General features: G+C 41.9%; 1 protein-coding gene across 2 annotated transcripts in view; it reads right to left on the reverse strand.

The window, feature by feature from the left end:
- The window catches only part of LOC147030341 (disco-interacting protein 2 homolog C-like), a 165728-nt gene that overhangs the window by 64565 nt on the left and 77663 nt on the right, over positions 1–23500 (reverse strand). For both annotated transcript variants that reach the window (XM_085874274.1, XM_085874273.1), the window contains exons 8-19: positions 22603–22694; positions 16610–16720; positions 16385–16508; positions 16034–16143; positions 9987–10089; positions 8427–8491; positions 7852–7945; positions 6705–6824; positions 6503–6617; positions 5161–5336; positions 3607–3743; positions 2016–2096 (exon numbers count right to left, since the gene is read on the reverse strand). In XM_085874274.1, coding sequence (XP_085730400.1) covers positions 2016–2096; positions 3607–3743; positions 5161–5336; positions 6503–6617; positions 6705–6824; positions 7852–7945; positions 8427–8491; positions 9987–10089; positions 16034–16143; positions 16385–16508; positions 16610–16720; positions 22603–22694 — 1328 coding nt within the window. The remainder of the gene's footprint in view (positions 1–2015; positions 2097–3606; positions 3744–5160; positions 5337–6502; positions 6618–6704; positions 6825–7851; positions 7946–8426; positions 8492–9986; positions 10090–16033; positions 16144–16384; positions 16509–16609; positions 16721–22602; positions 22695–23500) is intronic.

Raw genomic sequence — 23500 nt, forward strand, 5'->3', positions numbered from 1 at the left:
TGAAGGGGAATTGATTGTCTTGTACACACCCACACCCACACAGCAAATTAGACTTCTCAGGATTCACAAACTATATATATACATATACATATATATATATATATATATATATATATATATATATATATATATATATATATATATATATATATATATATATATATACATATACATATACATATACATATACATATACATATACATATATCGACAGACCTTGTGATCGGTGTGGTATTAATGTTTTCCATTGAAGGCACAGAGGAAAATGGAGTTGTAGGTACAAGAGGAGGCTGGATGAACTAAGCGTTTAGGAGAGATATGGCTTTAGAAAATAAGCCTTATGAAAAAGAAGAGGAAGAGAATTTGATGAAAAAGAAGAATAAGAATGAATGAGTTGTTCCTGATGGAGTATTTTGGAGAGTTAAGCATTTTACAGGACATGTTTTGAAGCATTTATGTTTTTTATATTAAGAGCTTTTAAAGAAAGAACCGTTTTATTCAGTGAAGATTCAGTTTGGGGATATTGAAAATGAGAAACAATAGGGAATGAAGGAGTAACTGTACACGGTAGAACGAGTTACTTTTCTCCGTCGTCGTTGTTTAGGGGGAGTGGGGTTTGAGTGAAAAGGAGTTTTTTGTTGTTGTTTTTGGAGTGAGGATGGGAAAAGGACTAAGCTGAGTGATCAGAAGTAACAATACCCTTTATTTATTTATTTATTTATTTATTTATTTATTAACCTGGGAGAAAAGGAGCGAAAACAAAGCACATGCGGTCAAAAATGGACGCAGAAGCAACGAGCCAACAAGCACAGCCCTACACGAGTAGGCCGGACTTTACCGGGGACACAAATTCGACAATTCAACACGACAAGGTATTGTTTGACACATAAAATTGGGTGAACACATGACCAGAAACACAAAAATAAAAATAAAACAGTAAAACACAACATGTCAGAACTTGTGTTTTACTGCCAGTTAATGTAAGAACATAACTGTTTCAGCCACAGCAAAAGAACGTAATTGCTGAAATCTATCTGTCCGGGCTCTTCCAGACATCTTTGTTCTTTGTTCCTTTCACATTTCTTTCTCCTTTTTCATCTTCCTCTTCCTCTCTCTCTCTCTGGAGAAGTGAATTCTTACAAAAACGTTTTCTGTAAGATTCACTTGGTTGTGCCTGGATGGGTTTGAGGGTATCGGCGTAGCGGCTGAAACCCGAATCCTGTCCAGGTTCCTCCTGATGGCTGCATCTTTGCTCTTTGCTTATTGGGGTTCCATTCTGGTGACTCCATTGCAGCATTTGGTCTTTCATTTGATTACCCTTCTGTCCTCCATCTCTCTTTCCTCCTTCAAAAGTTTAGAGTTTGGCTGCAACATATTTTATATTGGGTGAGGGGAGTGGGGGTAGGAGGGAAAAAGTTATCAGCCTCACATGTCTATGGAAGATGGATGTTTTTGTACGTACGTTTGGCCGTGAACCTTTTGACCCCCCTCCCCCCCTTTGTACATGCACCAGCACTGACCGAGCCTTTGACGCGACAAAATAAAATATGTTTAACGTATATAAACACTTTCCGAATGAAGGTCACCCTTCCCGTCATGGCAAACTGGCCACATTGGTGAGGTGGCATCTCAAAACAGATCTTTCCAATGGAAATCATTCACAAATTACTTAGTGTTGCTTTTCAAAAGGTGGATTTACTGAACATAAATGAATCATTAATGTGCACACCTGTGATTTATTGTAAAATAAGCCCTGCATTTAAATTGCATATAATGGTGATGTGGCAGTACAAGAAAAAATTTCAATCGAGTCACTCATTTGGAAATCAAACATCACTCAAACAATAAACAATGCCTTCACTTGATTTTTTATTATCATGCGAATACAGAGTTGTGCAGCAATTCACAAGCATGTGCAGGTATTCTGAGCAAAGGGAATCAACGCAATTATTGCAGCTACGACTCGAGCATGAAGTGTACGAGCATGACACGACGACTGTCCATGTACAACTCACCATGCCCATGAAACCCAAGAGGCCTGATCTCACAAAGGAATGTTCACAGAATGGCGCTCCAACTATGTTCACCGGCAATACCTACAGAAAGCAAAACATGCCGACACGTATGCATTTTCACATGCACAGCATCTGCATCTCAAAGTTCGAAGACGTTTAAACGTGTTTGCCATTGTCCAACAATGCAATTTGTTTGGCAAACGTGATTTATATCGAGAATGTTAAGGCTTGATTAACTGAGTTAAATCTCTGGTTGCCAAGAGATTAAAGGTTTCATGCTGCTGCCACTGCCAGCAGGTTCAAGCTAAACATGTTAAGAAGCCAATTAAATGTGAACTATTAAGATTATTGAAACATTGGATAAAGCCTTGGTTTTTTTTATTTTTTTTAATATGGCCTTTTCCCTTAAACTATGATCATTTCCTAAAGCAGTCTTACATTTATACAATTTAAGTAATGCATAGTACTCACTCATTAGTTTGGCTTTGCATTGTGCACCCCTGTGGTCAGCCGAAGGCGCGGAACAGCCTTCGGATGACCACGGGGGGGGGGGGGGGCACAGTGGAAACAGCATGAAGTAACGCATAAGACAACCAACATGGCACAGACCAGAGAAACACAAACACTGACAATAACCAGCAGGGCATGGCCAGAAGAAACAATGGTGATAACCGAGGAGGAAGGTGGGGGGGAATTCTGAAGAAATACTGATAACTGGGTGGACAGCCTGAAAAAAACACTGACAACTGGTAGGACTGGGTCAGAAGAAATACTGATGACCACAGGGGGGTACAATCCAAAGAAACATTGAGGACCACTGGGGGGCACATTCCAAAGAAACACTGATGACCACTGGGGGGAACATTCCAAAGAAACACTGATGACCACAGGGGGATACAATCCAAAGAAACATTGAGGACCACTGGGGGGCACATTCCAAAGAAACACTGATGACCACTGGGGGGCACAGTCCAAAGAAACTCTGATGACCACTGGGGGGCATATTCCAAAGAAACACTGATGACCACTGGGGGGCACATTCCAAAGAAACACTGATGACCACTGGGGGGCACATTCCAAAGAAACACTGATGGCCACTGGGGGGCACATTCCAAAGAAACACTGATGGCCACTGGGGGGCACATTCCAAAGAAACACTGATGGCCACTGGGGGGCACATTCCAAAGAAACACTGATGGCCACTGGGGGGCACAGTCCAAAGAAACACTGATGACCACTGGGGGGCACAGTCCAAAGAAACACTGATGACCACTGGGGGGCACAGTCCAAAGAAACACTGATGATCACTGGGGGGCACAGTCCAAAGAAACACTGATGATCACTGGGGGGCACAGTCCAAAGAAACACTGATGATCACTGGAGAGTACAGTCCAAAGAAACACTGATGACCACTGGGGGGCACAGTCCAAAGAAACACTGATGATCACTGGGGGGCACAGTCCTTAGAAATAAAACACTGATGACCATGAGAACAACTAGGAAAAGCCAGTATCAGTATTTAAAGCCACTGTTTTCCCATCAATCCTACATTTCCTGCATATAAAATGACAAACGAAATTATATCCATTACCTCAAAAATTTGCTTTGTAAGACTCGGCAAGCCGTAGTAAGAGGAGCCGGTGGTGCTGGAGTTGATGCAAAGCTCGCCAACTTCATCCACACGACACAGCTTTGGTGGACCTTCAATTTTCAAGATGCAGACCATCACTGCACCATGGCAACAACAGTGACCATTAGTAATTGTGCTGTCTTTCATGGCTCTCTGATTAATTCCTGGTCAACTGCATCAACATTGTGCTTCCATTAACTGACAGCATACACCTGCAAGGAGACACATGGTGTCCTTTCTTTCTGTGAGGCTGTTCATTTTATTACACACATAATATGGAAAACTAGTCTTTATAAGACGAGAGTTGGTCGGCATCGGCAGAAAGAATGAGGACAACAAATATTCTCAACCAAACGTTGAGACACATATGCTATCTCCTTGCTTTGAAGAAGGGCTAATGTCAGAAACGTTGCTTCACATGCTTTTCATAGCGGTCAGCATACCTCTCTCAACATCTGGTTGAGAAAATGAATTCTCTTTTTTTTTTTTTTTTCTATGGAGAGGCCTTTGGGCACAACAGCAAATTTCCTTGGCCAAATTATAAATACCTGCATAAGCACAAGAACCAAAGGAGCCATCGAGTGGGCACCACCCACAAAGAATGTCCTGATGGCAAAAGCCGGTCGTAATAATGGTCAAATGGTCTGCAAGTCCAAGGTGATCAACGAGCTAAACAACACTGCAAGGTTAATGCACTGATAATGGAGTGCTGGGGTGAAGACGGACATCGGATTACCAAGACAAACGATGAAAGTGAGCAAAGAAAACACTGGGTGAGATGACAGTAGGTCACAATCTGGAGGGAAGATTGAGATTAAACAGAAACAGAGGTGACTCAACACCTTGTCAAAAACTGAGGGGAAAAAAATAAAATAAAATATTTTAAAGAAGAGGCGAATGAAAAATGTTGGCCAATGTCAGGAAGAGCTTGATGGCGTTTATCTTCACCTATGGATTTTATCTACTCAAAGGAAATAAGACTATGTTACCCTCCATGGAAAGTTAGATGCAGCTGACGTTTTGACTGTTCTCCCTTTGTCAAAGAAACTCGCTTTGTCAAAGAAACTCGCTTTCCCCAGCAGTTAACATAGTCTTACTGACTTTCAGAAGATAAAATTCATCGTTTAATTTGTCCATCAACACAGACTGACAAAAGCCTTCATGAAGATGAGGATTCCCTTAATTTTTCAGATTTAAGTGAGTTTTCAGATCTCCATTTTTTTAGTCTCCCCTCATCTCTCCTCTACTTCCTTCTTTGTTTTTCTGTCTCGATTAACACACAACCTACAACCTACACACGCACTACTTGCATAGTCATATATATTCAATATTCTGTATTTCATTTCTTCCAAAGACACATGATAAATAAAGTTGAAGCGAGCACCAGAGTCATCGGTTCAAGTTAAGTGCACTTTTAAACAAACCGTACTTGCACACAAACAAGGAAGAAGCAATTGCTGCAGAAGAAGCTGGCAATGAGGTTCGCTCGTTACAAGCCGTAAAAAGTAGTCTTACCCCCAGGCATTATGCACCCGCTATCTTGCAAAACCAACACAGACTGTTTGCTCTGCCCGCCCTGAGCTGTGCCGTCTGAGGCCGCTGCTGCCTGGATCACGCCATGGCTGAGCTCAAACATGGATAGGGAAGTTCGCCCGGTGCGCGAGTGGGACCCTCCAGGCTCAGCCAAGGGCCTGAGAGGGTGGGAAGGGAGGAAATCAAGGAAAGGGATGGAAGAAATCACACAGAAGTGTTTCAAATATTAATCACAAGCACGAAGTATTACCAAATGCAACCTTTGGAATGTTTTATTTATTTATTTATTTATCATGGAACAAGAAGATAATGCATCATGAATAAAATAATCCTCATGCCAATACGGCCTGCTCACATATTAAACGTCCCATACATCTTTGGGTGGAGGGAAGTCTGTTACTATTCTCATGTAATCACAACCTTACACACCTCTGTTACGGTCAAACTATGGTAACCTCTTGGTAGTTCCTTACACTCTGGCAAAGTCTTTTGGTGATGGAACATTCTTCAGATCTGCTCAAGTGTGGTACTCTAATCACACAACCTCCTCAATGTGTATATCCGATATTTTAAAATAAGTTCTTCATTATGTTTTGTTCCTCTTCCTTCTGTCTAAAGCTCTTTCAAATTTAACTCCTTTCCTCCCCATGTATGGCCACCCCCTTCCCACACCCTTTGGTAGTTGTGAACCTTCTGCCCTTTGTTGTTTTGCTGCTCCATCAGCCAAGATCCTTGTAAAAATATAGCTCTGTGTAATAATTAAAAACATGGCCAAGACAGCTGGTATAGCCATGCTACTGATACAGAACAAGATTTCAAACAAACATTGACGGGACAGGCATCTTAAAAATGTTCCAATTGGTTTCCCTCTTTCTGGCGATGTAATTGAAATCAGTAAGATCGAAGGATGTTTCTATTTAGGAGGGATGTGAACTGGCCCTCGGGGACAGAAAGCGAATCATAAAAATGGCGGATTTCAGAGTTAGATCTGAAAATTAAGTAAACAATTTGGGATTCAACTTTTAATTCTTCCCGGTCAGTCAAGGATGAGAATTTTGTGCCAATCAACCATTTTGCTAAATATCAAGCCAATCCTTCAATTTGGGCAAATCCAAATTAGAAGATTTGACATAAGGTGATTAGTGGGGGGAGGTTGGTAGGAGGGAAGGGGGTAATTCATGACAGTCAACATAATTACACAAAAGACAAATTTAAGATGAGCTATTTTACTTGGAGCAAAAAAAAATGTTGGCATTTTCAATGTTCCTCATATTAAGAAACCTTTTTATTGCCAGACTGGAGTGAATTTGTGCTCCATGCATACCGCCGAATAGAGAGAGTCAGAGCTTCTGGTGAGCTTGCACATGGACAAATGGCTTCTGGTTTAAGTCCTTTGCTGTGGAAGGTCTTCAAAAAGGCATCGCATGCAGCAAGGGACCCTAGGAAAATAAACAGAGCACTGCTTTGCAAATGCGTGAGAGCTGCGTTGACCAAAGAACTCTGCCTGCGATTGTGTGCACACTTACATGGACAGGCTCCGTCAGCCACGACCAGCATTCGTAGGGATCCCAGGGCCAGATCTTTCTGCTCTTTGAAGGAACTAACAGACCACCGTAGCTCTTGAGACCTTGCGATGGCCATGGTTGCTGCAAGGGAGTAATATGGACACATTATGTTGTGGGTCTTGCGCTCGTACACCAATTGATTCCTTGTAAGGTTTTCTTAGCAGAATATATCATCAAACAGAGCAGAGAAGGTCGCAAACACAAAGGATTATGCACACATCTTCAAAATCAAAGGAAAATGCAATTTCGGCCATCACATCTGTGCAAAACCAAAGGCCAGCAGGATAGCCTCGAGGTGTGCAAACACTCACCCCGAAAGTGTCTAGCCTAGGTTCGAATCCTGACCAGGCTCTAAAGTCTAAACTGTCATCCTGATGTTTCACAGGCATGTTGAGGCATCAATATGTGTGTGCGCCGTCCTTCAGATGAAGGTTAAATTGGGCTCCCCATCTACAAGCAGTAGTTGGTGGATACTAAAGATCTCACGGTGTCCTTTGAGAAGGACACCGTGAGATCTTGAACAAGCACCTTGAACAAATTACAAACCCAACAATAATTGAACAAGGGTGGGAGTAATGGTGGCCATTAAAGACGGAGTGGTGGTAGTGGTGGTAGTGGTGGTAGTAGTAGTAGTAGTAGTAGTAGTAGTAGTAGTAGTAGTAGTAGTAGTAGTAGTAGTAGTAGTAGTAGTAGTAGTAGTAGTAGTAGTAGTAGTAGTAGTAGTAGTAGTAGTAGTAGTAGTAGTAGTAGATCCTTGACCGATTCACATGGCTATTATTTTCTCTCTGTCTCTCTGCCACATTTTATAAGGATCTTTGCCCTATTCCCATTAGATACAGCGTGTTCACAATCCAACATATTTTAATCATATTCAACCTCAGTAGGGGGTCAGAGTCAAGATGCCACCAACTGAGTTATCCTGCCATAACTACAGTAATAACTACACCAGATATCGTAGCCTATGGAGTGATGGTGTTTTGCAATCTTTAAACAACCAACTCCTGCCAGAGATTTAGAGAAACACAGGAACATTTAACAAGTCTGAAACTGATAGTATGCTGGGGCACTGTCTTTGCTCATTAACATGTCCTTTGCAGAGTGAGCTTACCTTTGTACGAATGTATTTTTTGTATCCAGTAGATGGAGTTGCCTTTCATGAGGGCATATGGAATACATACAATGTGCATCATATTCATGATTCCCTGGAGGGGGGAGGGAGAAGGAGATAGAGATAGAGAGACAGAGAGGGGGGGCGAGACAGAGACAGAGAGACAGATAGAGATGGATAGAGACAGACAGAGACAGAGACAGAGATTTGACAAATTGCAACTAGTTAAGGCATAAAGATAAATTGGTTAAAAAAAGGTTAGTGTCACCATATCAAAGTTTCTCCATGTTTAAAGAATAGGCATCTGTCATGTGCACACAAGCAAATTCATTAAATTCATAATGTTGACATGCCAAGTGAATTTCCCTTATTGTTATCACTTGAGTGAATAAAAGTTAATTTGCATTCACTCTGTTAAAGAACCTTTTGTTTAACAATCCACCAACACTATAGGAAAAGTATTAGCTAACACCCGAACCGATTTATCCTTCATATCCAACCCGAACATCGAACCCTCAAAAATCCCGGGCATAGGTCACTAGGTCAGGCCGCGTCCCTCTCGTGAAGGATCTCACCGTTAGCATGGCATGCCACAGGCCTGCACCCCTCTTGAAGTCGAGTACATTCACCAGAGTTTCACCTGAGAGGATAAACAACATGGCTTATTTCAAAAACTCCAAAAAGAAAACAAACAAGCTCAAATGAGTGAAGATCCTCATCCTCTTAATGATGACGTCATAAAAACGAATATGACGTCATTGTGATGTATCAGGTTTGCGATAAATGATCTGTGCTAATGCCCGGCTTGATTCCCGCAAACAAAATTCAAACAGCTTGCCTAGTTTCGGAGATAATGGGATAGGCGATTTCCATTAGCGTGATATTATTATATGACGTCAACTTTTTTTCTAGGAAGAATTTACAAAATTGGAGGTTACTGCCTGTACGTGGGCTTTCTGCATATACATGGCAAGTTTCACAAAGATCCAATGAAAACTCTGGGTTGTGAAACAAAAAATGTCAAAAAATAGGAATGACGTCATAAAAATTGATATGACGTCATAGTGATGTATCCCATCCCATTGGGACCATACTCTGTACAGAGCGTTGGTGCTGCCGAAGAAGTCTCCTTGGCTATTGGGTACAATCCTGGACGGGTCGCCACTCCGACGCAGGATACTCGAATGACTCAGTCATCCCAGCAAGCTGTTACTCATTTTGCCGACCTCGGAAGGATGGCAGGCCGAGTCAACCCCCTGGTGAATTAATTCAGTGGGAAACGAGACTTGAACTCAGGACCCTAGGATCACAAGCTGCCACCCTAAACCACTGAGCCAACACCAGGCATGATGTATCATATGTGCGGTAATTCATCTCTGCTAATTCCCTGTTCGATTCCCGCAAACAGAATTCAAAAAGCTTGCCCAGTTTCGGAGATAATTTTTTCGGCGATTTCCATTAACGGAGATATTTTGACGTCATAACTTTTTTTGCTCGGAGGAATTTTCAAAATCGGAGATGGTTACTGTCTGCGCAGGGTATTTTTACATATATATGCCAAGTTTCATGAAGTTTCGATGAAAACTGTAGGCTGTGAAACAAAAAAGTCCACAAGAAGAAGATGAAGAACAACATCGTGAGTAACATCCTCCAGGAGGATCTAAAAACATTCAATAAACATAAATGGAAAACAGGCAAAGAGAAAAGTGAAAGGAAATTACAACCTCGCACATAAAAAAAAAAAACTGTGGAAATAGTAACGGTTGCAGTTTATTTGCATTTTAATTGTGAATCAAGTGTTCAGTTGGTGCTCGACAAACGAGCGATACAGATACTCAAATTATCTTATTTTATTCCACCTGTGACCAATATAACTGGGACATGAGATGCATGCCCAGCATCTCGATCATTCTTCCTGGTGTGATATGCTGGGCCAGAATGCTCAAAAGAACACGAAAAGAAAACACAAGGAGATATATAAATGCGCAGGTTGGATAGTCAGTGAATAAACAGCAAATACTTGCACAGACATTTGCAAAAATGTGGTTTTACTCGTTTGTGACCAGGCCGTAGAATGGTGGTGTTATGGCGTACTTGTACACATTTGGGGAGGGAAGGCCTGAGGCTGCGATTACCCTGGGTGTATCTGCAGCCCTGGGAGAGTGCGTGGCAGTGCGCGAGCATGGCCGAACGTGAGATTTCCACACCCAGAACGCTGCCGTCCTTGCTCGTCTTGTACTGTAGGTATGAGGCACATTGAGAGAGTTTGCGTTCATTGGTGCTGTTTCAATCCAAACCTTACACAGCGATACAAAAACAGGTTCATCAACCAAAAAGCCTGTTGTTCATCCTCCTCACACCATCAAGCCCATAAAGCTGCCAAGACAGTTTCAATGGATAGGTGGCACAATCCCGAATGAGTCACCACTCCAAATAGTGGATACTCGACTGACTTGTCAACAAGCTGGTACTCATTTTGCTGCACTCGAAAGAATGACAGGCTGAGTTGACCGGCCTGGGGTTATTTTGGCACAGCTGTGGTTTGAACCCAGAATCTTAAAATCCGAAAGCAACTGCCTTAACTGTTACGCCACCACCAATCATGTGCTACAAAAATAAAAGACAACTTAGCTCAAAAGCGCTCACATACCTTCAGGGTCCCATTGTTCTTTTGAGGACTCTTGCATGTCAGAGTTGTAATATACAACTCTAAACATTTGGTCACAGTGCCATCTTACTAAAATACGCAATTAGATGTCTGTCGTCTCTGATTTTTGACTGCAATACATTTTGTGGTAACTCATTCAATCACAACCAAACTTGACAGGAAGACAAAGGGTCACACAATGGAGGTTGTAGCGATTTAACCCCCCCCCCCCCTCATTCCCAAGAGGGAGAGGGGGTGGGGAGTTGCCCATTACACAAACTCCATGTTAAGGTGTACAAGAGGTTATCATGGCAATGGTGAGGCAAGGTTTCCAAATCTCCGTCATCAGGAGAATGATTGAGTAACATATTATATTGATCAAGAAAGAGAACAATTTGGTCGGTAATGATTGAGCAACATATTATAATAACCTGATATAACATGTTATAACGTCATGCACGGTCTGATCCTTCAAATAACATGATATAACATATTATAACGTCATGCACGATCTGATATAAAATATTATAATGTCATGCACAGTCTGATCCTTCAAATGACCTGACATAACATATTATAATGTCATGCACGGTCTGATCCTTCAAATAACCCGATATAACATGTTATAATGTCATGCACGGTCTGATCCTTCAAATAACCCGATATAACATGTTATAATGTCATGCACGGTCTGATTCTTCAAATAACCTGATACAACATATTATAATGTCATGCACGGTCTGATCCTTCAAATAACCTGATATAACATGTTATAATGTCATGCACGGTCTGATCCTTCAAATAACCTGATATAACATATTATAATATCATGCACAGTCTGATCCTTCAAATAACCTGATATAACATGTTATAATGTCATGCACGGTCTGATCCTTCAAATAACCTGATATAACATGTTATAATGTCATGCACGGTCTGATCCTTCAAATAACCTGATATAACATGTTATAATGTCATGCACGGTCTGATCCTTCAAATAACCTGATATAACATGTTATAATGTCATGCACGGTCTGATCCTTCAAATAACCTGATATAACATGTTATAATGTCATGCACGGTCTGATCCTTCAAATAACCTGATATAACATGTTATAATGTCATGCACGGTCTGATCCTTCAAATAACCTGATATAACATGTTATAATGTCATGCACGGTCTGATCCTTCAAATAACCTGATATAACATGTTATAATGTCATGCACGGTCTGATCCTTCAAATAACCTGATATAACATGTTATAATGTCATGCACGGTCTGATCCTTCAAATAACCTGATATAACATGTTATAATGTCATGCACGGTCTGATCCTTCAAATAACCTGATATAACATGTTATAATGTCATGCACGGTCTGATCCTTCAAATAACCTGATATAACATGTTATAATGTCATGCACGGTCTGATCCTTCAAATAACCTGATATAACATGTTATAATGTCATGCACGGTCTGATCCTTCAAATAACCTGATATAACATGTTATAATGTCATGCACGGTCTGATCCTTCAAATAACCTGATATAACATGTTATAATGTCATGCACGGTCTGATCCTTCAAATAACCTGATATAACATGTTATAATGTCATGCACGGTCTGATCCTTCAAATAACCTGATATAACATGTTATAATGTCATGCACGGTCTGATCCTTCAAATAACCTGATATAACATATTATAATATCATGCACGGTCTGATCCTTCAAATAACCTGATATAACATGTTATAATGTCATGCACGGTCTGATCCTTCAAATAACCTGATATAACATGTTATAATGTCATGCACGGTCTGATCCTTCAAATAACCTGATATAACATGTTATAATGTCATGCACGGTCTGGTCCTTCAAATAACCTGATAAAACATATTGTTTCGAGTTCGCGCCCGCCGGCGTGCGAACGGCCACGTAACTCGAATTGCGGCACGTCGCCCACCGGACGGACAATTCTGTCGTGACCCTCTCGGACTAACGCCGGGAGCTATTCACGGGTGGGCCTTTCAGCCTCACCACGATCGTGACAATCGGCCCCCCGCGTGGGATAGGGTTGTTCGCCAAATTCGACCTACCTAAGTACCCACGCGGAGGGTAGACCGGGCGATCGCACCTCGCCACAGGTTGACTCCGGACACGGGCCACTTAAGCGACCCGTTCCGTACTAGCGGGATAACCGAGCGGTGTTATCGTCGGCCTCGATGGTTCCGATTAATTATCGGGCGGATAAGCCCACTACCAACCCTTTACATGAAGCAAGATGGAGATTCAATTAAAGAAAAGACGAAGCGAAACGAGAAAACAGTTCAACATAAGGCACATTTATTCCGCGGCACACAGAGAGCACACATACACAATTACAACAATTATGCACCTACAGCAAATGCTACAAAAGAAACACAACAATGCAGATCTACTACCGACTACGCGAGCACACGGCAACACTTACACAGTTTTACTTTACAGACGGCGCCAACAACACATTCACTCAAAAGCAAAAGAAAAGGGCCACCCTCAAAGACAAGGGGGCAGACAGGGCCTGTGGGCCAATATTTGCGCGGGACCTGAAAGAGCGGTCAGGTCCGCGAGACCGGGTGGATCCTACCCATGTCTTTGTGATGAGCCGCCAATGTGGTGGCGCGGCGGCGCCCCGACTCCGCGCTCCTTCGCGGGTTTCGTTGGCACTGCTTGGAGTGGGGTGGGAACGGGGCCCCCCTTTTCGCACTATCTCAGCGCGGGGGGGAAAAAAAGGGGGGAATTGTTGATGCTCTGGGGAAAGAGGATAGCTGGCTTGCTTGGGTCCCGCGACGAGCGATTCCACTGCGAGCTCATCGCCGACCGCCATCTTCCTTGCCTCAGACCCGAGCTATTCGGTCTCTTCCCCAATTCTCCTCAGCCGACTGCAGCAAACCACCTGTACGCCCTCGCCTCCCGACTCACTCCCCGCTCCTCTAAGGCCGACACTGCACTCAAACCGACTCGACCGCGATCCAGGCTTCCTCTCTCTGCAGCTCCCCAACAGATTCCGAACCCCGACAGACTGCCAACCCCGACAGACTTCTCCTCTCCAGACCCAATTTGACTCTCCTCAAACTGACCCCCAAATTCGCCCAGCGCCCGGCGTTTTATAGGCCGGCAGGAGAACCCATATGCAAATTTCTGGATCAGAACGAGCTCGGGGGTGGAGCCACGCTCGCCCATTGGACGGAGGAAAAGGGGCGTGATTCTCCCCTGATCTGAGAATTTGCATATCCCGATTCTACTCCGACGCGCCTGGAGGCGGGGCCAAACCGCACCGCGCTTGCTGATTGGACGGATCAGAAGTGGGCGTGTATCATTCCTGATCCGAATTCTCCTCGGAAAGGCCGCACTTTGCACTCGTGGTTCGGCACACGTCCCGTACGAGGCCAGGACAGCCTGACGCTCGGCGTTCACAAGTGGTGCGGGAATGGCCGCAGAAGGAGAGGTGAAGGTGGTGGAGGGTTTATGGTGGTGGTTTATGGCCCTGGTGCCGTTTGGAATGGCGGTGATGCGATGTTTGCGGGAGCGAGTTGTGAAGGTAAAGATCGTGGCTGTTGGCGTTGTTGTTGTTGTTGTGAAGCGGCGTTGTGGTTGGTGGTTGTTGTGTGATGGTGGTTGAGACGTGGTTGGTTCAAAATAAAGATAGAACAGAAAAACGGCTATCTCAAAGGGTCGCAGCCCAAATGAATCACATTTATTCCCTCTAAACAACGGGTTTGGGGCTAACTACACATGTACTTACAGAGATATCTCACCGACGGGACCTGAATGGTGGTTTGTGAATTTCCTCAACCGCAACAATATTATAATGTTGTGCACGGTCTGATCCTTCAAATAACCTGATCTCACATGTTATAATGTCGTGCACGGTCTGATCCTTCAAATAACCTGATACAACATGTTATAATGTCATGCACGGTCTGATCCTTCAAATAACCTGATATAACATGTTATAATGTCATGCACGGTCTGATCCTTCAAATAACCTGATCTAACATGTTATAATGTCTTGCACGGTCTGATCCTTCAAATAACCTGATATAACATGTTATAATGTCATGCACGGTCTGATTCTTCAAATAACCTGATATAACATGTTATAATGTCTTGCACGGTCTGATCCTTCAAATAACCTGATATAACATGTTATAATGTCATGCACGGTCTGATCCTTCAAATAACCTGATATAACATGTTATAATGTCATGCACGGTCTGATCCTTCAAATAACCTGATATAACATGTTATAATGTCATGCACGGTCTGATACTTCAAATAACCTGATATAACATATTATAATATCATGCATGGTCTGATCCTTCAAATAACCTGATTTCACATGTTACAATGTCATGCACGGTCTAATTCTTCAAATCACCTGATACAACTTGTTACAATGTTATGCACGATCTGATCCTTTTAATTACCTAATTGCAATAGTAATAATAATTGGCAATAATAAGGATAATAACACGACTCCCCCTGCCACTCCTGCAGTGAATGGGTGTATTAGTCAATCAAATCCACTAACTTCACTCACTAAAGGGTATGTGGGCAATCATTCACACATGTGAAAAATATGTTTGTACTCAAGATTGCATCGAATATAGTCACTGTTTATACATTAACAAATCGTATATGTGTAAAACAACGATCTCATACATCCTTAAACAAACTTTCAGGGACTTCTTCTTCAGTATGCTCTGCAGCACCTGCCAACTGACTTGCATCATTCCTGGAGGTACCCAGAATGCTGCCATTCTAATTGAAATGATCATACTACTGATGCAATGCCTCCATACATTAGTGCAGGAATTTATAATTTGGACAGAAGGTTGGACACAGTGGCCTACTCATTGTAAAAACTACCTTGGGATCTTTGACATCTACAAACAAATGCCAGCAGATTAGGCAGTCACTCCAAAGGATAGCATACTCAGTGATGCAACATCCTGTCTGTAAAACTCTTGAGGATGGCAGAGGAAGAGTTGGTGATTTAACCAGGACAAGACATCCAAAAATTGAGAATGCTACCTTTTAACTGTCCCATCAGGCCCATAAAGGGTTAGCATAAAGCTAGATTATCCAATGTCCAAAATAACTAAATATATGCATGAGTTATTCATTTACAAAACCAACAATAGATAATATTTAAGCCAGATGCAATAGATGAATATCATAACTAGAATTTGGTCACTTGGGAATCAAAGTATGATCAAGGCTTATTAAAGCAAATGGGCTTAAAATGGTTACTGTCACATTTCTTGATGGAAGCCGCCAGCTCACCATTTTGCAAATCAGACGAGTCCCGTTTAATAACATAATGCTGAATTTCAAAACACAGAATTCTGAAAGACCCATGGTGGTTATGACATACAGTAGGCCTTGGGATGAAGGGGTATGGATATTCTCATAGTTTCACCACAAACAAAAGGCCATCGATGAGCACGAACATGGAAATTGGTGGAGCACAAAGGAAGTTATTACCGTACCTCAATGTAGGCTGTTTCATTGTTTGCATCTGGCAGGCGTGGTGACCAGTCCTTTGGGGGTTTGGCCACGATCTTCGAGTCTGTTGTTACCCAAAACACTTTCGGCCAACCTGTCGCCAAGCAGGGTAGGCATTTCATTAAAAAAAAAAACAATCACATGATACATGGCACAAGAGACTGCATTCTAACCCACTTGTATCACCTAATTACGACCACCTAAACCACTACCATCCCCCAAGTCGTGGGCATCATTGTACGACCACTTTATGTCCAGGGCAGCTACAAGGAACAAGACAATCATATGCATGACTTCCTATGCTGAAAGTTGATTACAGCATGGACAACTTGTACCTTTGAACTCGACAGTCTCCCCCGAAGGAGTCTTTAGCAGGCCCTTTTGGCACAATTCACTCGTCAGGGCAACAGTAACATTGCAACTCCGTAGCAGAAAGCCAATCTGCTGGCTGCCAGCATCCTGGAGGAACAATTAAAGCAGAACAGAAAATACACTCTCGAGGCTAAAGCAACCACCGTGAGTAGATTATGTGGGTGTTCGGAGCAGGAGTATGGTCGTACCGTATTAGCACGGGGAACCTCGACAGGAACAGGAATCAGGCCTGAAAAGAGGCAGGCATAGAAAGCCACTGCAAAGGTCGTCGGCTCACTATTTGAGTAAACCAGAGCCACCTGCATGACAATGCACACAAAGTGGTGATGGGACTGTGACGGACATTGAAAGCATTCATTTGGAAGAACTGCATGATATTCATGGAATACTTACCCCGCACAGTCTCGAGAAGGACTTGGTGCGAGCCAACTCTTCTGGCGGCAAATTTATTACATCTATTTACACTTCTGGAATAAATTTGTACAAGTTATACTTCGAAAAGTCTGCTTTGGAGGACATTCAAAAGCCTTTACAAAGTAGCTTCTATTCTCGTTCAAGTGTTTTCATAACTACCAAGGCTCATTCTTCTTCTTCTTCTTCTTCTTCTTCTTCTTCTTCTTCTTCTTCTCTTCTTGCGTATGACAGCTTGGCTGCGGGATAGCTATCATTTTGCTGAGGTGCGACTATGCTGCTGATGCTCTTCCCCTCTACCAGTACACTGGTACTCATTTTGCTGACCTCAGAAGGATGACAGGCTGAGTCAACCCCACCTGGTGTTAATTCAGTGGCCAACGGGACTCAATCTCAGGACCCTAAGATCCCATGCCAGCAACCCGAACCACTAAGCCAGCAGCAGGCTTTTACCAAGGCTGATAAAGACGCCGGAATAGATCGCTAAAGTATAAATCTGGAGATCGTTAAGAACCCAGATTCCAAAAAAAAAAAAATATTCTAATTATGGCTGCCAGACCATGGGTCCAATCAGCTTGAAATTTTAAATATATATTCCCCATTACTACCAGATCATAATTTTGAAGTTTCATGTCGATTGATGCAGCGGTTCAAGAGAGAATTTTTAAAGTATTTTTCCTCCAATCAAATATGGCTGCCAAAGTATGTGACCTATTACTTATTCATGAAGACCCTGGTATCCCCAGGGCTTGAGGAAAATGTGTGAAGTTTCCCCTCGATCTGTCCAACCATTCTGGAGATGAAGATTTTTTTGAAGGTTTTCGGGTAAATCCAACTTGACTGCCAAACCGTGTGACCTATGACACCATAGGTGGGTGGATAGGCAGTCATACTTGTAAAGTTTTGCCTCGATCTGTTGAGCCATTTCGGAGAGGATTTTTAAAGGTTTTTGTTTGTTTGTTTTTGAAATATGGCTGCCGAACCACGTGACCGGTCATCAATTTTTTTCTGTTGACCAATTTCTCTGAAAATGACCCTCAACATTTTTTCATACTGATCAGATGTAGCATTCTACGTATGCAATTATGACGCCATAATGAAGGCACATATGACTTCAGAAAAAAAATATTAAAAAACACTTATGCCGCATGAGACGGGTGCTAAGTTTCAATCTATGGTGAAAATTTTGTGTCAATCAAACAAGCGGTTGCAAAGAAAAGGGAATAACAAAATGCAGACACGCACCTTCTACGTGCATACGTGACCAATTGCTTAACCCATTTTTTGCTTTGGGAGCATGGGCCAGTTTCCCCAAACCAACCTACTGTACAAGGGAAGAAGCAAGGAGGTGGCCAGTCAAAAGGTTTTTCCCCTGCCCATGAAGCGAAACTTGGCATTGATGTTTGTCCGATTTTCAGTCGTTTCCAGACAGTACAACTCATTTTTCCCAGTGGTTGGTGAGTTACCTGATGCCTTTGGAAATCAGTTCCAGTGTTCAGCTCTAAGAGGTCTAATGGGTCTTCAGATATAATGGGTCAACAAGTCTTAGGTGTCTAAGGTGTCTGAAGGGTCTATAATTATCTATAAGGGTCTAAAGGTCCAAGGGGTCAAAAATGTCCTGGTGGTTATGCACACCTGCCTCTAAGCTGTTCAGCCTAGGTTCTAATCCCAAAACAGCTATAAACTCTTCACCCACTGTTCCACAACCAGAGTGATTCATCATTGTGTGCGCTGTTTCTTGGATAGATGTTAAATGGGTGTCCAATCTGCCAGCATTTGTTAGTGGATGTTAAAGATCCCATGATGTCCTTCACGAAGAATAGGCGAGTTATCGCAGTCACCATGGATAAATTCCAAATTCCTACTCTAACCAGCAGAGGGAATTGCATCAGCAGAACAGTCACACCCTCAGCCGATGATGCTGCCCTGCAGTCTTGTGCTGCATACGAACGGACGAATGAAGGCGTCTAAAAATCTAAAGGGTATTTTCCAATATTAGTTTGGGGGTATAAAGGGGTCGAAAAGGCCTAAAAGGTCAAGTTATCTCAGAGGTCGAAAGGGTGAAGGGGTCTAAGAGCATCTCAAGGGTCTTAAAAGGTCCAAAGAGGATGTTCCAACAATAGTTACAGGGCGATTGGGTCTAAGCGGTCTATAGCAGTGTTTCTCAACCGGGGTTCCCCGGAACCCTAGGGTTCTGCAAGAGGTCGCTAGGGGTTCCACGAGAAACAGTAATAAATAGGCTAATGTATTTTTGAGTAGTTTTTGTTTCATTTAATATTCGTAATTTTACTATACAGGTATGGTATATTGTTGGAAACTCCTTGGTTATTACAATAGAGGCTTCAACCTCTCATATTATTTACAATAATAACAACCATAGGGAATGTATTTAATGATGTCTATATGGCGCCAGTGTGAAACCGCCCTCACTGGTTAGTGGACGTCCTGTACGCGGCGGATTCGTGTATCATTGAGTGACTGACTCAAGTAAGGGACGCATGCACGGTGTCCATCTATCTTCTCTGTGCTTCCTAGCGTGACGTCCGTCTCTGTCTCTGTCTCTGTCTCTGTCTCTGTCTCTCTGTTAGTTCTTCTGTTTACCTTTATTGCTTCAGTTTTATTTGTTTAAGTTTTGTTGATCAAGTTACATGAGGTGTGTTTTTCTTTTTGATTTAAAAAAGTTTTTTTTTTTGTGAATTAAAACCTCGGTGTGAGGTCTCATAAACGAGCAGTATGTTATTTTTTTCATTGCCAATAAATTTGACAAAAAGGGGGTCATTTTTTCCTTAAACCAGGTATCCCAAAAACATTATATTTACCACGTGAACTACGATAAAAATATAAAAGAGCTCGATATTAATAATGGTATATAATAATTTTTATGCAGGGGTTCCCTGAGACATGAAAACTATTTCAAGGGTTCAACAAGGGTAAAAAGGTTGAGAAACGCTGTTCTATAGGGTCTAAGAAGTCTAAATGGTCAAAAGGGGATATAAAGGGTCTTAAAAGTTTAAATGTATAAAATGTACATTGCAATAGTCCGTAATTAATAAACGCAATTCATAGATGTGGTCATGGTCTGATCATACAAAATTGATAGATGGACAGGGAATCCTCGATTTACAAATACCCGACTTACAAACCAACCCCAATAAGGTATTTTAACAATATTATTTATTTAAATTATTTTTCATGTCCAAGATATAAATGTTCACTCGTATGTACAAACCGATCATGGGTGGAGCAACTCAGGATTCATTGGTTGGGCGGAGCATGACTCTTTCTTCCACAAGATTTAAAGAGTCTGAGTGCAATGTGGTCGACAGTATCTCATATACTGCACTGCTCGCAGCTGCATTCAAAGTGCCATGCATTTTACCATGAGAGCGAACCCTAATCATCGCTGATAAACGTTGCAGTGATGTTTATGCAACAAAGAAATGCAGAACTTCAAAATTGGAGATGAAACTGGACGGTATAAAGCGATCTGACAAAGGTGAAACTCCCTCCCAAATCGGTCGTTCGGTAGACGTTAATCATTCGACAACCAGAACAATTATAAAGGACCATGTGAGAATTTTACAACAAATAAAGGGATCTGCACCCATTAAGTCAACAATAATAACAAAACAAAACTGTGGAGTTATTGCCGAGAGGGAAGAATTGCTTGAAGTATTATTTACCATCATTTATTGCAAATTTAAAATATATTGTGTCAAGTGTTAAGTTATGGGATAAAAAGGCTATCTGAGCTTGGTTATCGAACCGAACCACCATTTATAACACAGCGTCTATGGGAAATTGAATTCCGACTTACATACATCCGACTTAAGAATGATGGACTTCTGAACACAACTTGTTCATAAGTCAAGGACTCCTTGTACTCACATGGGTCGACCGAAGCTTCACTTTGACGAGGCTTTACTATCAAACCATGTTTTTCTGATATATATATATATATATATATATATATATATATATATATATATATATATATATATATATATATATATATATATATATATATATTGTGCCTGATGTGCCACAGCCTATTGTGCCTGATGAAGCTGGTTGTGAAGCCAGCAAAATGTTGTCCTGAGACCGGGTCTGCTCTCGCTTTTTTGCTAAAATTAGCGGAGTCGATCGAGTTTTTACTTTTGGTTGGAAGCGCCTTCTTCTTTTAAAAACAAACAAACAAAAAAAAACATATATATCTGTAAACATCAAATAATTTGAATGAAAATTGACAATTTCTGTGACCCCCAACTTTGATCTTTTAAACTCAAAAACAAATGTTTCCAGCTTGTGACTGCCTCCACCAGGTGGTTATGTTTTGTAAAGAATGGAGTGAAATTGTGACATGTCAGCAAATGACATACAGACAGACAGACAGAATAACAGACCAGACCAATCAATCAATACACATGGAAATCTTCGATTTAACAAGTAACAAGTTAAATTTGACTGAATCGTTACTGAGCATGGTGCTGCATCAATGCTGTTGCGAATTTTACCACCTGTGATTTTCTTTGTTTCTGCCATTTATTTCTCCATTTTTTTTCCTTTTTATTGACAATCCCGCTTAATATACTTATTTGTTGCTCACTTTCAACTCCTTAGAATGTCAAGTTTAATTACCCTGATGACAAAGGGCATAGAAAAGCGTTTTGCGCACGGGACCTTTCTGGTTCTCCGTCAGCATTGTGTGTTGCTTTTATCAATATCATCTTTTTGAGTTCTTCTCAAAAAAAACTTTACGGGTCATCGACATATCATGTATAAAAAAGAATGAGCAGAAATTTAAACTCCCTTCCCAACCCATGGATTCACAATTAACCGCCTTCCCTTGTGTGTGCTGTTTCTTGGATAGATGTTAAACGGGTGTCCTGGTGTTGGCTTAATAGTTTGGGTGGTGGGCTTTGGATCCTAGGGTCCTGAGTTCAAATCCCACTCAGCTGTTGAATTAATACCAGGTGGGGTTAACTCGGCCTGTCATCCTTCCGAGGTCGGCAAAATGAGTGCCAGCATGTTGGTATCCTGTGTCGTCGTGGCGACCCGTCCAAGATTGTACCCAATAGCCAAGGTTGTACCCAATAGAGACTGCTTAAGCAGCAGCAATGCTCTGCACAGAGTATGGTCCCAATCTCCTCCTCCTCCTCCCTCCCTTACTCTTTGCACATTCAGGTCTCCTCGAAACCTGCTTTCTCTTTTCTCCCTGAAAGTAACGTTATCGATTAAAATGACGGATGAAAGTGGATCCTTCATGTCGTTATGTTTAATTGATATAAATTAGTAATCAGGACAATTGTCATCGATATTTAACCCTTGTGAAAGTACACGTAATCAATCCTACAGATTAACTTCGCTCCGACGAAGGATTAACTTCACTTCAAAATGATAGCATGACTTGATTACTCAATCACAACTTTGTTGGCAGACTGATTATTCCAGAGACTTCAACACACATTAGAGATTAGTTCAACCATTCCCAAGAAACAGCCCAAAGAGTGGTCAAATATTCAGGTTGATCGTAACATTAGGGGATTACAAAATCATGATTGGTCACGTTTCGGAAGGAGCAAGCAAACCCATTCATGCCCGATGATAATCGAATCCTCAACAAAGCAATATTTCCAATCTTGTGAATGTGTAAACAACTTTTTTTTTGTGAATAACAGAAGGAAATCGTTGTACTGGTTTTTCACTCCAATTACTCGACTTGGAAAAGGTTTTCCTGGAATGCCATTCGAGGCTCGATGAGCCTGCTCACCCGTTGGCCTGCTTTCAGCAGAGGGTCTTGCTTTGTGCCAAGCTTGTTGAGGAGAGTGAAGGCAAGTTTCCGACTTCTGCTCCACAGCTTGCCTGTCTCGCGGCCAGGAAAAGATTGGGCCAAAAAGTCAGTCTAAGATAGCTCAAGAAAGAAAAAGATTGGGCTCAGGAAGTCAGCCTGAGATAGCCCATCACAATTGTTGCAAATACAATAGCACATTAAATCTTACATTTACGCAGCTAAGTTTGGGACTAAAACACAAATCAAGTCGCAATGTTGATTTCAGATAGATAAAGGGGTGTCTCAAGGATATGTCCTGTGATTTTGCTTGTCGGGCGCTCGACCCCATTTGCTAAGCTTCGCGTTTGTGGTATCAGATTGCTGCATAACAGGTTGGCACACAAATTCCCTCTATATTTCATTCTACACAATGTGGGGAATGGGAATTGTTCATTTCCCCAGAGAACCATGCAACGCACGAGTTAAGGATCAGGTTCAATGGGGGTTAGGATATTTTCACCCCCCCCTCCCCCCACCTCACCAACTCATACCCAAACCAACTTCTAGCAAATACTTCTGGATCCCTTTCTTCCCTTTGTCTTAAGATTGTTGCTGCCAATATAATCAATAAGTTGCTGCATTTTGCCTCATTCTCGACATCACCCTTCATTTCTATTGACAGCGGTTTTGAAACCATTGATGTATATACAGTACCGTGTGTTGTCTTGTACATACTATATGTGTACACCACTCTAGATGGCATTATATCCTTTGTGTCCTTCATGTAGGTGGGTTTCACCTGTTGTAGGATGACCCTTTTTGGGGCCTAAGTTCACAAACCAGGTCCCTCTGAAAAAAAAAAAAATCTGTTTCATCACTTTTCTGATGACTCCTCAAT

Source organism: Eptatretus burgeri, chromosome 3 (assembly GCF_056783735.1).
Source record: "Eptatretus burgeri isolate ZD-2024b chromosome 3, Ebu_testis_v1, whole genome shotgun sequence".
In the NCBI taxonomy this organism is placed as follows: Eukaryota; Metazoa; Chordata; class Myxini; order Myxiniformes; family Myxinidae; genus Eptatretus; species Eptatretus burgeri.